A 14,597-nucleotide genomic window follows, 5' to 3' on the forward strand; every position below is an offset into this window, starting at 1 on the left:
GAAAATGCAAAAAAGTGAGAGGTAAAGTGACTCGGGAGTCCTTGTACAGGATTTCCTAAAGGTTAATTTTAAGGTTGAGTCTGTGGTGAGGAAGGCAAATACAATGTTCACATTCATTTCAAGAGGACTGGAATATAAAAGGAAGGATATAATGTTAAGACTTTATAAAGCACTGCTGAGGCTTCACTTGGAGTATTCTGAGCAGTTTTGGGCCCCTTATCTTAGAAAGGATGTGCTGAAACTGGAGAGCCTTCAAAAGAGGTTCACAAAAATAATTCCAGGATTGAATGGCTTATCATATGAAGAGTGTTTGATGGCTCTGGGCCTATATTCACTAGAATTCAGAAGAATGAAAGGTGACCTCATTGAAACCTGTCGAATGATGTAAGTCCTTGATAGAGTGGATGTGGAGAAGATGATTCCTATGGTGGGAGAGTATAAGACCAGAGGACACAGCTTCAGAATAGAGAGGCATCCTAGAAAAGAGATGAGGAGGAATTTCTTTAGCCATAGAGTGGTGAAACTGTGGAATTCTTTGCCACAGGCAGTTGTGGAGACCAAGTCTTTCCGTACATTTAAGGCAGAGTTTGATTCTTTCTTGATTGTTCGGGGCATGAAGGGATACGGAGGGAAGGCAGGAGTTTGGGGCTGAGAGGAAATTTGGATCAGCCATGATGAAATGGTGGAGCAGACTCTATGGGCCAAATGGCCAAATTCTGCACCTGTCTTATGGTCTTAAATGGATTTGTGTAATTCACAGAATGGCAGTCATCTACACTTTGCCTAAATCTTTTGCATAGTCATTGATTATGAATATCATCACAGTTGACGCAATTCTATCCTTAGCCAGTGTACAACTGGATGCCTTTATGGACAACAACTTAGAGAACTAGAATCATTTGCAGTTTATTTTTCTTTGTATATTCGAAACACACAAAAGTGTACCCCTCTGGGAACAAAGAACAAATAATGAGTATTTCATAGCAGGTAAGTAGTCAGCACCCCCTTGAAGGAACCCATTGAAAAACTCCTCAGCTGTAGCTCTTTGCTTGATATGGTCATCCTTGACTCCATTACACTGCTTACAGACTACAGGAAATTTGCATTTTGGCATTGCCCTCAATCAAAGTAGACCTTATCACCTTCAGTCATTTCAACAGCAGAAGGACTGAAATGTTCAGAATGGGTAATTCTGCAATTGGAAAAAAGGTCACTTGATAGAAAATTTGGTGAGTAATGAGGTGGTCACTGTAGCAGAAAGCCACATAAGTAATAAAGCACCTTGTTAACATATTGGTTGTGTTTGAATAATCTTGCTTAGATCCTTATCTATGGGGTTGCTTAATTCAAGTATTCCAAGTGACAGAATTACTTGCCTTTTGTGAGTCTCTACAATTTGATATGCATGCCATAGATATGATTATACTTGATTACCTATCATTTTGTGTTGGAACATGCAATGAACCTGTACTGTGGTTGAAACTACACCTATGTTACAGATCATAGGTAAACAACTCTGCATAACAGATTACTTGGCCCATCAAGTCTGACATGCTATCTGTAGCTACACAGAGTAATCTCAGTCTCTTGTATTTTTTCTGTGGTTTTATGTCCTACCCCAACAAAGGAATTATCAAGCTACCTTTGAAGTAATTAAAGGCTCTATTTAAAAATAACAAGCACACAATCTCACAAAGCAACTTCCCTCTGTGTAATTAGTTTTTAGACAGGTGGTTTGCGTGAAACAGTTCCTGAAGAGACATTGACTTGCGTAGAGGGAAAGAGTGTTTAAAAGAAGCGAGCAGGAATGGTGGGCATTCATTATGCAGCACAGTTCCTGAGGAGACATTGGATTGTGCATAATTTGGCACTTGACAAGATTCTGTAAAAAGAAATTGGGTTTAAGCAGAGTGGCCATTGTGTGAGTGGGCCAGTGTTAGAGCAGGGAGCTGAGGCTTTGACTCACCAAGGCTTCAGCAAGGAGAGATGTAGACAGGAGGTAGATATTTTTTCTTTATTTATCCTTTTTCTTTTTTATTGTACATTTAGAGCAGTGGGGATGCTAGACAGGATAGTGGAATGCTCTGCTTGGAGGATGTGGGAAGGCAGAGAACTTCAGTGTCCCTCAGGGCTACACCTGCAAGAAGTGCCCCTTCTAATGGACTGTGCTAAAGAGTTGGAGCTCAAAGCGGATGAACTCAGGATTGTGAGGTTGAGGGGTTGATAGGATACACAGGGATGCAGGGCATGGTTAAGAGGTGATCTGTAGGTGATACTTTTTTTTTGTGTGCCATACTCCACCAGAGCCTCGGTGACCACTTTTTCAAGTGGTTGTCTTGGAGGAAAGATTCTGTGAGTGGTCCCCCACATCCTTCTCACAGCGCAGTTTTTTTTTTAAACGAGGCCGAGTTGCGAGCTCGACAGCGTGCTTGGGAGTGGCCCGACTGGATTCGAACTCAGGAACCTTTGCTCCGGAGTCTGACGCTAAGATCACTGAGCCACCAGCACAGTACATTGGTTAGGGGAACAGAAAGGAGGTTCTGTGGACAAGAACGAGATTCTTGGATGGTATGTTGCTTCCTGGATACTAAGGTTAGAGATATCTTTGATCGAGTTTGCAGCATTCTGACGTGGGAGGATGAGCGGTCAGAGGCTGTGGTCCACATCGATGCCAATGACATGGGTAGGAGAGATGACAAGGTCCTGAAGAGTGACTTCAGGGAGTTAGGTGCTAAGTTAAAGGACAGTACCTCCAGGGTTATGATCTCAGGATTGCTGCCCATGCCACATGCTAGTGAGGCCAGAAATAGCAAGGTCATACAGTTTAACATGTGGCTAAGGATATAGTACAGGAGGGAGGGCTTTAGATTTTTGGATCATTGGGCTCCTTTCTCGAGAAGGTGAGACCTGTACAGAAAGGACGATTTGCACCTGAAATGGAGGTGGACTAATATCTTAGCAGGAAAATTCGCTAGTGCTGCATGGGGTTGGTGAGAGGAGGGTGGTGGGTGGTGGGGCTTAAACTAGAGTTGCAGGGGTATAGGAATCAGAATGCCAGAACAAATAGTGGAGTAGTTCTGGAGAAAAACATTGTTAAGCCTGCATACAAAGCAGGAATCAAAAAGTTGAGCATGGTGGGACTAATGTTGTGAGCTATGTTTATTTCAATGCAAAGAATATTGTATTAAAGGCTGAGCAGCTTAGGGCGTAGATCAGCATGTGAAATTATGACATTGTTGCCATTAGTGAGGCTTGGTTGCAGGAGAGGCAGGACTGGCAGCTCAATGTTCCAAGGTTCTGTTGTTTATGGCACAATAGAGCAGGAGGGATTAAAGGGGGAGGGGTGGCATTACTAGTCAAGGAAAATGTCACGGCATTGCTCAGACATTGTCACAAATTGAAGAGGTTGTCTAGTGAGGCTTTATTGATGGAATTGAGGAATAAGTAATGCATGACCACATTAATGGGAATATATTATAGACCACCCAATAGTCATGGGATTTAGAGGAAGAAATTTGTAGAGAGATCGCAGACTGTTGCAAGAAACAAGGTTGTGATAGTGGGTAATTTTAACTTTCTGCATATTGGCAGGGACTTCCATACTGTAAAAGGGCTGGATCGGAAAAAGTATGTTAAATGTGTTCAGGAAATTTCCCTTAATCATTGCGTTGAAGTCCCAACTAGCAAGTGTGATACTAGATCTCCCGCTAGGAGATGAGAGAGGGAAGGTGACAGAAGTTTGTGCAGGGGAATACTGTATCTAGTGATCATAATGCCATTAGTTTCAAGGTAATTATGGAAAAGGAGAGGTCTGGTCCTCAAGTTGAGATTCTAAATTTGGAGAAAAGCCAATTTAATGGTATCAGAAAGGATCTGGCAAGTGTGAAATGGGACAGGTTATTTTAGATTAGATTAGATTATGAGGACACGCAGTCCTCTTTTATTGTCATTTAGTAATGCACGCATTACAATGCACAATGTTCCTCCAGAATGATATCACAGAAACACAAGACAAACCAAGACTGAAAAACTGACAAAAACCACATGATTATAACATATAGTTACAACAGTGCAAAGCAATACCGTAATTTGATAAAGAACAGATCATGGGTACGGTAAAAAAAAGTCTCAAAGTCTCTCGAAAGTCCCATCATCTCACGCAGACGGTTGAAAGAAGAAAAACTCTCCCTGCCATGAGCTTCCAGCGCCTCAAACTTGCCGATGCAGCACCCTAGAAGCACCCGACCACAGCTGACTCTTGAGTCCGTCTGAAAACTTGGAGCCTCCGACCAGCCATCCAACACCAAGCACCATCTCTGCCAAGCGCTTCGACCCCAGCCCCGGCAATAGGCAAAGTCGAGGATTTGGGGCCTTCCCCTCTGTGGATTCTTGATCACACAGTAGCAGTGGCAGCGAAGCGGGGATTTTGGAAGTTTCTCCAGATGTTCCTCCGTGCTTCTCACGGCTGTCTCCATCAAATCAGGATTGTGCACAGTACCTACTTCACAATTATGATATCATTTCGGAGCGGCCGCGCGCACTGCGTCGCACCGCCATCTTCTCCTCCCTTCTCTGAAGGGAGGCCTTCGGAAATGAAATTTTGAGAGTACAGATTTTGTATGTTCCTGTCAGAATAAAAGACAAGACCGACAGGTTTAGTGAACCTTGTTTTTAGAGAGATATTGAAGCCCTGGTTATGGTTCCGCATGGTTGGTTGTCAAGAAGATTCAGTCACTTGGCATTCAAAGTGAGTTAGTAAATTAGATTAGACATTGGCTTCACGGGAGAAGCCAGAAAGTAGTAGTAGATGGTTGCCTCTCTGATTGGAGGCATGTAACTAGTGGTGCGCTGCAGGGATCAATGCTGGATCTGTTGTTTGTCATCTACGGCATATAAACAATCTGGTTTATAATGTGATAAAATAGATCAGCAAATTAGCGGACGGCATCAAGATTGGGGATGTAGTGGAGAGCGAGGAAACAATCAAAGTTTGCAGTGGGATCTGGACCAACTGGAAAAATGGGCTGCAAAATGGCTGATGGAATTTAATGCAGACAAGTATTGCACTTTGGGAGTACCAAACAAGGTAGGTCTTACACGGTGAGCAGTCGCGCACTGACGAAAGTGGTAGGACAAGCGGGATCTGGGCATACAGTTCTGTAATTCCTTGAAAGTGGCATCACAGATTGATAGGGTTGTAAGGAAATGTTTTGGCACATTGGCCTTCATAAATCAATGTATTGAGTACAGGAGTTCGGATGTTATGTTGAAATTGTATAAGACATTCGTGAGGCCATATTTGGAAAATTATGTGCAATTTTCGTCACCTACCTACAGGAAAGATGTAAATAAAATTGAAAAAATACAGAGAAAATGTACAAAGATGTTGCCAGGGCTTGAGGACCAGAGTTATAGGGAAAGTTTGAACAGGTTTGGACTTTATTCTCTAGAACATGGAAGATTGAGGGGTGATTTGATCAAGGTATACAAAATCATGAGGGGTATAGGTAGGGTAAATGAAAGCTGGCTTTTTTTCCACTGAGGTTGGGTAAGACTATATGTAGAGGTCAAAGGTTAAGGATAAATGGTGGCGTGTTTAAGGTGAACATGAGAGGAAACTTCTTCACTCAGAGTAGTGAGAGTCTGGAATGAGCTGCCAGTGCAAGTGGTGGATACAGGTTTGATTTCAACATTTAAGAGAAATTGGGATAGATTCATGGTTGAGAGGGGTATGGAGAGCTATGGTTCAGATGCAGATCGATGGAACTCAGCAGGTTAATGGTTCAGTATGGACTAGATGGACGGAAAGGCATGTTTCTGTACTGTAGTGTCTGTGACACTATTGCACAATTTAATTAATCTTTTCTTTTTTACATTAAGGCCCAGTTTGAAGCAAAGAAGGAACATGAAGGTGTGGTTCAGTTGTTGGAGGTAAGTGACCAACCATTTCTTTTCTTTTCTTTTCTTTTCATATTAATCTAAATCCTGAACATGCCCTCAAAATTGGCATTGGAAAGATAAATCCAGACTTGGACGCTTGACTATCCTCCATAAGATTGTCAACTCTCTCATGCTCTCTTCAGTAGTTCTGTTATTGCATTTGGGATCAGGAGTGTTGAAGGGTCCTGCCAGCACCATTGTATAAATAATTTTGCTCTTTGCAGGCCTATCCACCCAAATGATAGCCATAGCATGTTGCTTTAGTGTTAATGTGAGGTGCAGATTCATGACATTGACTTATTCTGCAGTGAAGCTACTGAGACACCAGACCGGCTCATTCTAAATGATGAATTTTATTCTATGTAGATGGTGTTCTTCTTCTAATCTGCCCTTCAGAAAGCAATGTACCACAGATCATGTCCTGCTTCTCATGCCTCACTCAGGACAGCAATGGCACTGTTAAAGCATCCGAGTTTCTGGGCTATGAAATCATAATCTCATTCAAGTCTGTCACTGCTGGAACTGTCCATGAGGGTCATGATGTTCCACACCTAAACTTCATCATGTAGAGCAAAAATAGCCATACATGATTTCTTTTACTGTAGGGTAACTTTTGCACATTATTACATTACAGTCAACTGTACTTAACCCCAAACTTGGAAGCTTTCGAAAAGGCAAAGAGAGCTTCGATTTTGACCTTTGAAAATATCCTGGTCTGAATTCCAGAGGGAGGGAAGCTGATCTTTGTGGACAAATTCAACACCAGTCTGAGAGAAGGTGGAGTCCGCTCAGAAGGTGTGATCAACAAGAAAAGAGTGGTAAACCCTAGCTTCTACAGGATCTTTCACCAATAAATGCTTGGAAACAGTTTTGTCATAACTAAGATTTTTTCAATAAACACAGATTGCATGACAATACTGTAGTCCAAGTTCAGATGACTCCTAGTTTGTCCAATGCCTAATCCACTGTATAATCTCCTTCATGCTGGCCCCAAAAACCAAAATCAGCAGTAATATTGCCACCAGAAGATCAATGTTACTGACAAGGACCCCATAAGGGTTTCTGTTTTTAGAAAGTACCTCTCTGCTAGCCAACAGGAGCAACAGTGTATGGACTACCCTGAAATCCACAATAATTGACTTCTCTAAAGAGATTCTTGGCTTTTTCATTCAGATGATCTGGGGCTGGTATGAGATAAAACGAATTACTGGAAACACTCAGCTTGCCAAGCAACAGGAGACAGATTTATCATTTCAGGTTGAAGGCTCTTCTTCAGAAGTGGCCAAAATGTCAATGAACGAAATAACCTCAAAAAATGTTGTGTTCCTGGACTAGCAGCTTTAGCATTCTTCAAGTGGAAAGTAGAGAGGCAGCGATCTGGTAGAAAACCTGTGATTTAAAGAACAGAAGAAGGAAAGAGTGCAAAAGTTTCAACAGTTTACTGATGTATGTGTTTTTAGCACCATCAAGCCATGCAGAAAATAAATACCCAAAAACTATCTGCAACCCAAACACCCAAAGCCCAACACCTCTGAGAACAGGAAAAAAAACAGATGAAGATACTGAAGATAAGCAGTCAGTATCTACTGGAAAGAACACTTTTAAGATGTCCTCAATTGCAACTGTGTCCATGATGTATGTGTCCTTGACTCTATACCACAGTACCATGTTTGGTCTACCTCACTGCCACTCCTGACATACGAGAACTGAAAGGCCTTAGCCTAATTTTTAAAAAAAACAGAGCTGCTGGAGCAGATAATATTATTGCTGAAAATCTTAAACTTAGCACTAAAGAGATTGAGTCTTGAATCCACAATCCTGTCCCCATATCTTAGAAGAGAATTTATCAGGGTGAACACAGATGCTGTAAGCATGTCCACCTTCAAGAAGGGAGGCAACCATTTGTTCTAGTACGGGCATGTCACTCTTTTGCCTGCACCAGGAAAGTCATTGTGAAGTCCCTCCTCAGACAACTCTTCCTAATGGCTGAGCAGTTGCTCCCTGAATTGCAGTGTTGATTCCATTTATCGATAGAACCATAAACATAATTTGATTGAATCGCAACTCCAGGAGAAGCGCATGGAGCAGTTCCAGCCACAGCATTGTGTGAAAATGTGTTACCTCTCAAATACTCCAGATAAGGAGGTATTTCTTAGTTTTTGCCAAAGTTCACCAGATTGCCAAGGCAAAGTGAATGCTGAAATCAGGTCATCTGAGTACAACCAACAGTCAATTTTGAATTTTATGCACCAAGGAGAAATGCTTTCTTTTCACTAAGTGCATCGCCTACTGATGGCACAAACTGCTAATCTACAAATACAAGACATAACTTCCCCAACTACACATTCTGCATCAACAAAAAATCATGCAGTTCTTCCAAGCAAGGTATCATGTAAGTACGGATACCATTTTATTGGAGAGAGCAGTGGTGTAGCTAGCAGAGCTGCTGAGTCACAGCTCCATTGACGTAGGTTCAATCCTGACCTCCGGAGCTACAGGTGCGAGGAGCTTGCACATCTTCTGTTCTGCTGAGTAGGTTCCCTGGTTGCATTGGTTTCCTCCCATATCTCAAAAACTTGCAGGTTGGGAAGTTAGCGGGCTGCAGTAAGTTCCCCCAATATGTGCTGTAGATGAGAGACATAATCTGGGGGTATTTGATAAGCATATGTGGAGAGTTGTCACAGGACAAATTAGTGCACAGACATTGACTTGATGGGCTGAAATGATGTCTATTTATGCTGTAAGGAAATATAGAAATATCTTTCAAACAACACAGACTTTTATAAACATTTCACTGTCAGCTTCCTTACAATTACAGAGAGGTTGTATTCAGAACATTTTTAGCACATTCTGATCTGTTTACCTTCAAGTCTACTGCTTCTTGGTTACATCATAACCTATCCATGTCCTACCCTGGCAAAAAGTAGCAGTATGATTTTTGGCAAGAATGGAAAGGATTGATCACTGCAATCCCAGCAATGTTTTACATGCACAATTTGAATTATCTTCCACTCTTAGTATCACAGTGAAGAATTGACCTTAATCCTAAAATGGAGTGTTTCAGTAGGCTCTGCACAATCTAAGCAGGTCTTTCAGATTGTTGGCTCTGGTGCGCTGTTTAAATAGATTCTGTCCAGTACATACTGAATAAAGACACTTATTTTTTAAAAAACTATTTGGTAGGAGTCCTCATCCAAACCTTGTTCCCAATCCCAACATGCTGGGTGGTAGAGTGGTGTCATCAGACAATCTGACATTGCTAACCAGCCATCTATTGCTAACAGTTCATTAGATTTGGCTCTAGGTTCTTCATTAAATAATTGTTAGCTTGTGATAATGTGGAGAGTTGTGGTTTCACCTGCTGCAGAATACTGTACAATGGTGTACAATTCTGATCACCATGAGGACTTGGAAAGCATCTGAGAAGATGCACAAGACATTTACAAGGATGTTGCCCCGGCTGAAAAAATTGAGCAGAGATGGTCAGAGTTGAGGTTTTTCCTTTGAAACAAAGGAAACTGAGGAAATTGAGGAAAAATTTAATTGAAGTGTATAAAATTATGAGAAGAATGGGTGAACAGAAATTACCTATGTAATAGAGTGTTTATGGAATAGAGTGCACAGACTTAAGATAATCAAACAAATATGGAAGAAGAATTGAAGAAATTCACAATCTGAAAGGAAAATGGCAGGTAAAACCCTCACTACATTTTCAAAAAATACCCGAGTACTTTTGAAGAATAATAACTTACAAGAGCTTGCGTAGTAGGGCTTACCTTAAATACATTTTTTTACACCAGAGACAATATGGAATAAGGAATGGAACCTGCAACTTTTTACCTAAAGTTCAGAATTAGAGTTTAGGGAGGGTTAATATCTTCCTTTCATTCACTCACTCATATCTTGATGTGAGTACCTGTGAATGTATGAAAGCAAACTGCTCTGACAGTTACAAATAATCACTGGGCAGACCTGGTTAAGTTAGAAATGGTTTATGGATAGTTGTTTTAAAGATGTATTAGAGGTAATTTTTTTTTAACTGAACAGAGTTAAATTTTTAGCATTCTTTACAATACTGATCATTGACTTCTGTTAAATTGTAGGAATTGACCTGACTAGTTTTGCAGCAACAGTTGGTATATTTCTAGATATAGTTTTGTAAAATTTATTGAACTGAGGTTTAAGAATGCTTTGAAGCATGTTTTTATTTAATGTTATTCCATTTTCTCCTGTTAAAGAATACATTGGACTGCATGCAGGTATTCATACAACCACCAATCCCCTTTCTTTAGCATGTAGACCTGTGTGTTTGTGTTTGGAAAATCTGTGGTGCTTTCTCTGCAATATATGCAAGTACATATATTGCTTACTTGAATGTGAACCTTCCAGTTTTAATCACTGCACATACAAAATGAAAAGCAACTGTAAATGTTATTCTGTTTGGTTTATTAGCGTTTGCATGGCTGTATAATTTTATGACTTAATTATTTTGAAGACAGGCAGTAACTTACAGTCTTGAATGTAACTAATTTTCTTTTGCCAGAGGGAGGTGAATGTGTGGAATTCATTTCCACAGAGGGCTGTAGAAGCCAAGTCATTGGGTATGTTTAAAGCAGAGGTTGATAGGTTGTTGATTTGTAGGGGTGTCAAGGGTTACGGGAGAAGGCAGGACAATGGAGTTGAAAGGAGTCATAAATCAGCCATGATCAATTGGTGGGAGCAAACTCAATGGGTTGAATAGCCTAATTCTGCACCTGTGTTCTATGGTCTTTCCTTTTCTAATTTTTTTTTCCAGTTAAACCAGTACATTTTGTGGCAAAAACCAAAACAACAAAGGAATATTATATTGATTAGTTTCTTCATCTTACCTTTATTAAAAGCAGTAGGACCCCTCTATGCTTTTGATGTAACTTGGAGACTTCAGCATATCTTGAGCCACATATCTCCCAGTGCACCATAACACTATCTTTTGAGTGGTTTGTCAGCTTGGTTCAGTCGACATAATGCCTTACTCGAAGTCAGAATGTTTGCAGGCCTGTATATCACTTCAGAAGTTTAGAAAATAACATAGGTTGACAAGCTGCTTTGTACCAGAGGAATACTGCATTGTCAGTGACATTGCTTTTCAGATGAGACAAAGCAAGGAGTCAGCCTGTTTTATGATTGAGGCAGATGTACTGTAAAATTTCATTCATACTATTAAGAGCTGAGGGAATACATTCAGCACCCTTGTCATCATTCTTTTCTTAACCAATGCTAACAAAACTAGACAAATTAGTTTTGTAATTAACCTCTGTTTGCAGCGTCTTGTCAAAATGGCTATTACTATTCCATGCAGCTAATTAACTGTATGTGATTCACTTAGCAATGCTTTGTGAGACATGATGAGATACCAGAGGAATGCTTCCTACAATTTTTAATGCAAGAGAGTGCTACAATGTTTTACCTTTCAAAAATTAAGGTGCTTCCTATTTGTGATGTAAATAGATAATTCCTTAATGATATAAATTGTAACTTAGCTGGTCAAACTGAGGCAGTGTGTTGTAATCAAATCATTGTAAAATCAGACTTCTGTTATTTAATTTTACATAAAATTTACCCCTTTAACATTCTGGTCTCTTGTCCATGTAACAAGAAATGCAACGTCAAGATATTGACCACATAAGATTAGAGGATTGAAGTTTAAGTAAACAACTTAGGAATTATATTCTGTAGTATGAATTGAAACACAACTTAGACAGAATTTGGTATGTGAATCAGAAAGATCCGTTTTAAGACAATATTAAATCGAAGTTAAATGAAGAAAATATTTTGTGTACTTACTGCACTTGGTAAATTTAGATTAGTTGCAATTAGTAAAAGATTCAAAAGATTTTTTTATTACCAAAGTAAACAACTATAAAATTCTAAAATTCTCTGGGTAGCCATGAAACCAAGAAAGAAAGGCAGCACAATCATCAACACCCAAATCTCACCTCCCTACAAAAAAAACAAACAAAAATGTCCCTCTTGTACAGGTCATTTTTGCCCCAGAAGAGGTTCCAGTGATCCAAGAACCTGATACTCTGCCCCCTGCACCAGTTCCTCAGCCACTTGTTCATCTGTACTGCCATCCTGTTTCTGCCTTGACCAGCATGCGGCACTGGGAGTAATTTAGAAATTACTACCTTCAAAGTCCTGCTCTTCAGCCTCCTTCCTAACTCCCTATACTCATCCTGGACCCTATCTGGTGATTTATCGCATTGCAGTTTATTGGATTTTATTGGTCCCATATTGAGTGCTTTTGCCTTCTTTTTAACAGCAACTCCTTAAATGGCAAGTAAAAAATTTGAGACTACTCTAAGGTCATGAAAGTTAATGTGTAAAGGTATTTTATATCTTAGTTTCTTTTTAAAAGTTCCAGGTGGTCATTTAAAAATGAGATGTAACTCTAACAAGACCTGTTTAGTTTCAGCTCTCCATTTATGTTCAAGGTGCAAAATATGTACTATACCACTGTGAAACATATACATGCTTTACTAGCAGTGTTGAGGACCAAGTGAGACAAATCCCAGACTTTAAATTATAGTGATTAAGCATTGTACCAGATTGGAAATTGATATGCTGCAGCTTAGAATTTCCATACATTGAATATAATCATTTCCATCTTTTCCACCAGGCAAAGGTACGAGATCTCGAAGAAAAATGTAGGAGTCAAAGCACACAGTTTAGCCTTCTCTCCCAGGAATTGGAGCACTTTCGTCTGCAAGCTGGAAACATTGATCTACTAACCAGCACCCTTGTCAACTCAGATACACCTGGATTACTCTCCCGCAGTCAGCCCCAACTACTTAATGGAGTTGAATCACCAGTGGAAAAAGGTAACAGAATTAGAGTGCCATGAGCCTTACAAAACATATGATAGAGATTATATAAGATATTGAAAGTTCATCTGTTGAAATTTTGTTAGAAAATCAGAATGATGATCTCAGTCTTGAGATCAGGTCATCATTCTGATTTTCAAAAAACAAAATTCTGCAAATGAACTTTCAATATCTTAACAAGTCTCACTTGATCTTGTCTGACAGCAATGTTTTTCAAGTTGTATTGAGTGCTTGCTGCTTGAATTTTAATGTTTTTCATTGAAGATTTCATGGCCAGTCGTGATTTCAATCTGATTCAACCTTTCTGGCTTTCTTGGTTCCCCCCCACCCAATCCAGAGATTTGACATGCAATACCTAGAGTGCTGCACTGATGGCAGTTTGGTCCCTTAGATGAGGTGGAGACCGATGCTCTGTTTGCTCTCTGAAATAATTGTAAAGACCTCAAACAGATTAGGAAGATGTGTAGGGGAATTATCCCTTGTGTTTTGGACAATACCAACCAGTATTATAACAATGAACTGTCTGTTTATTACCATATTGTAGCTATTGGGTGTTTGGACTTGTTGTATACCAATTGATGACCAGTTTTCTTAGAGCACACTTGAGGCTACATTTGAAAAAACTGCTGAATTAATGTAAAACACTTTGGATTATCCTAAGGTCATGGAAGGTGCTAATAGAGTCTTCATCTTAGGAAATTGCTTGGTATTGAGAATAACTTGCTTCCACTGCAGTCTTATGGGCTCAAGTGTGGCTAATGAGTCCAGTGTGGAAACTGAAGACACTTTATATGTTGCACAGTAGGTGCCTGATGGGGTGAGCAAGTGAGTAGTTTGTGAGGTTGTGTATTATTCCTTTCTCTATTTTCAAAGGATTTCAATATCCTTCTAATGCATGTCCTTGAAGTTCTCAGTACTGTTCTAACTGCTCCTTCTCTCTGTGAAATGGTAATGGACCAGAAGTTCCTCAGAAGCATTGAGGTTATTGTACTTTTCCAAGCTCAAGTCTTTTTTTCTCCGTACACCAGCAGTCTCCTCCTGCAGAAGATAAATGTTGTAACACTCACACTTGTATGCTGCTTTGTTTATTTTTGTAGCTATAAGTATCTCATAGGTTTATTGAGATGATTGCAATTTTAAATTGGAACACTTGCAATGAAAGAATAAGCTGATTGTCATCATCAGAGTAAAGATCAATTGCATTGCATCTTTTATTTGATATTACTGAACTGTGTTACTTACAATATTCATTAATGCACTACTAATGCAGCAGGGAAAATAAGAAGCTAAAATTGCATGGCCAGCTAAGAACATATTGAAAACCTCCAAGGGTGAATTCAAACACAAGGAAATCTGCAGATGCTGGAAGTTCAAGCAACACACATGAAAAATGCTGGCGAACGCAGCAGGCCAGGCAGCATCTAAAGGAAGAGGTGTAGTCGACGTTTTGGGCCGAGACCCTTCGTCAGGACTAACTGAAAGAAGAGATAGAGATTTGAAAGTGGGAGGGGGAGGGGGAGATCCAAAATGATAGGAGAAAACAGGAGGGGGAGGAATGGAGCCAAGAGCTGGACAGTTGTTTGGCAAAAGGGATACGAGGCTGGAGAAGGGAGAGGATCATGGGACAGGAGGCCTAGGGAGAAAGAAAGGGGGGGGAGCCAAGAGGATGGGCAAGGAGTATAGTGAGAGGGACAAAGGGAGAAAAAAGAGAGAGAAAGAAAGGGGCAATAAATAAATAAATATATAAATAAGGGATAGGGTACGAAGTGGAGGTGGGGCATTAATGGAAGTTAG

At 40.1% G+C, this 14,597-nt stretch overlaps 1 protein-coding gene across 7 annotated transcripts in view; it reads left to right on the forward strand.

Moving 5' to 3' along the window:
• LOC140187588 (RIMS-binding protein 2-like) overlaps nt 1-14,597 on the forward strand; it is a 338,771-nt gene that overhangs the window by 248,274 nt on the left and 75,900 nt on the right. For all 7 annotated transcript variants that reach the window (XM_072243038.1, XM_072243043.1, XM_072243045.1 and 4 more), the window contains 2 exons: nt 5,881-5,931; nt 12,599-12,800. In XM_072243038.1, the coding sequence (XP_072099139.1) occupies nt 5,881-5,931; nt 12,599-12,800 (253 nt within the window). The remainder of the gene's footprint in view (nt 1-5,880; nt 5,932-12,598; nt 12,801-14,597) is intronic.

Source organism: Mobula birostris, chromosome 25, assembly GCF_030028105.1.
Source record: "Mobula birostris isolate sMobBir1 chromosome 25, sMobBir1.hap1, whole genome shotgun sequence".
NCBI classification, from domain to species: domain Eukaryota; kingdom Metazoa; phylum Chordata; class Chondrichthyes; order Myliobatiformes; family Myliobatidae; genus Mobula; species Mobula birostris.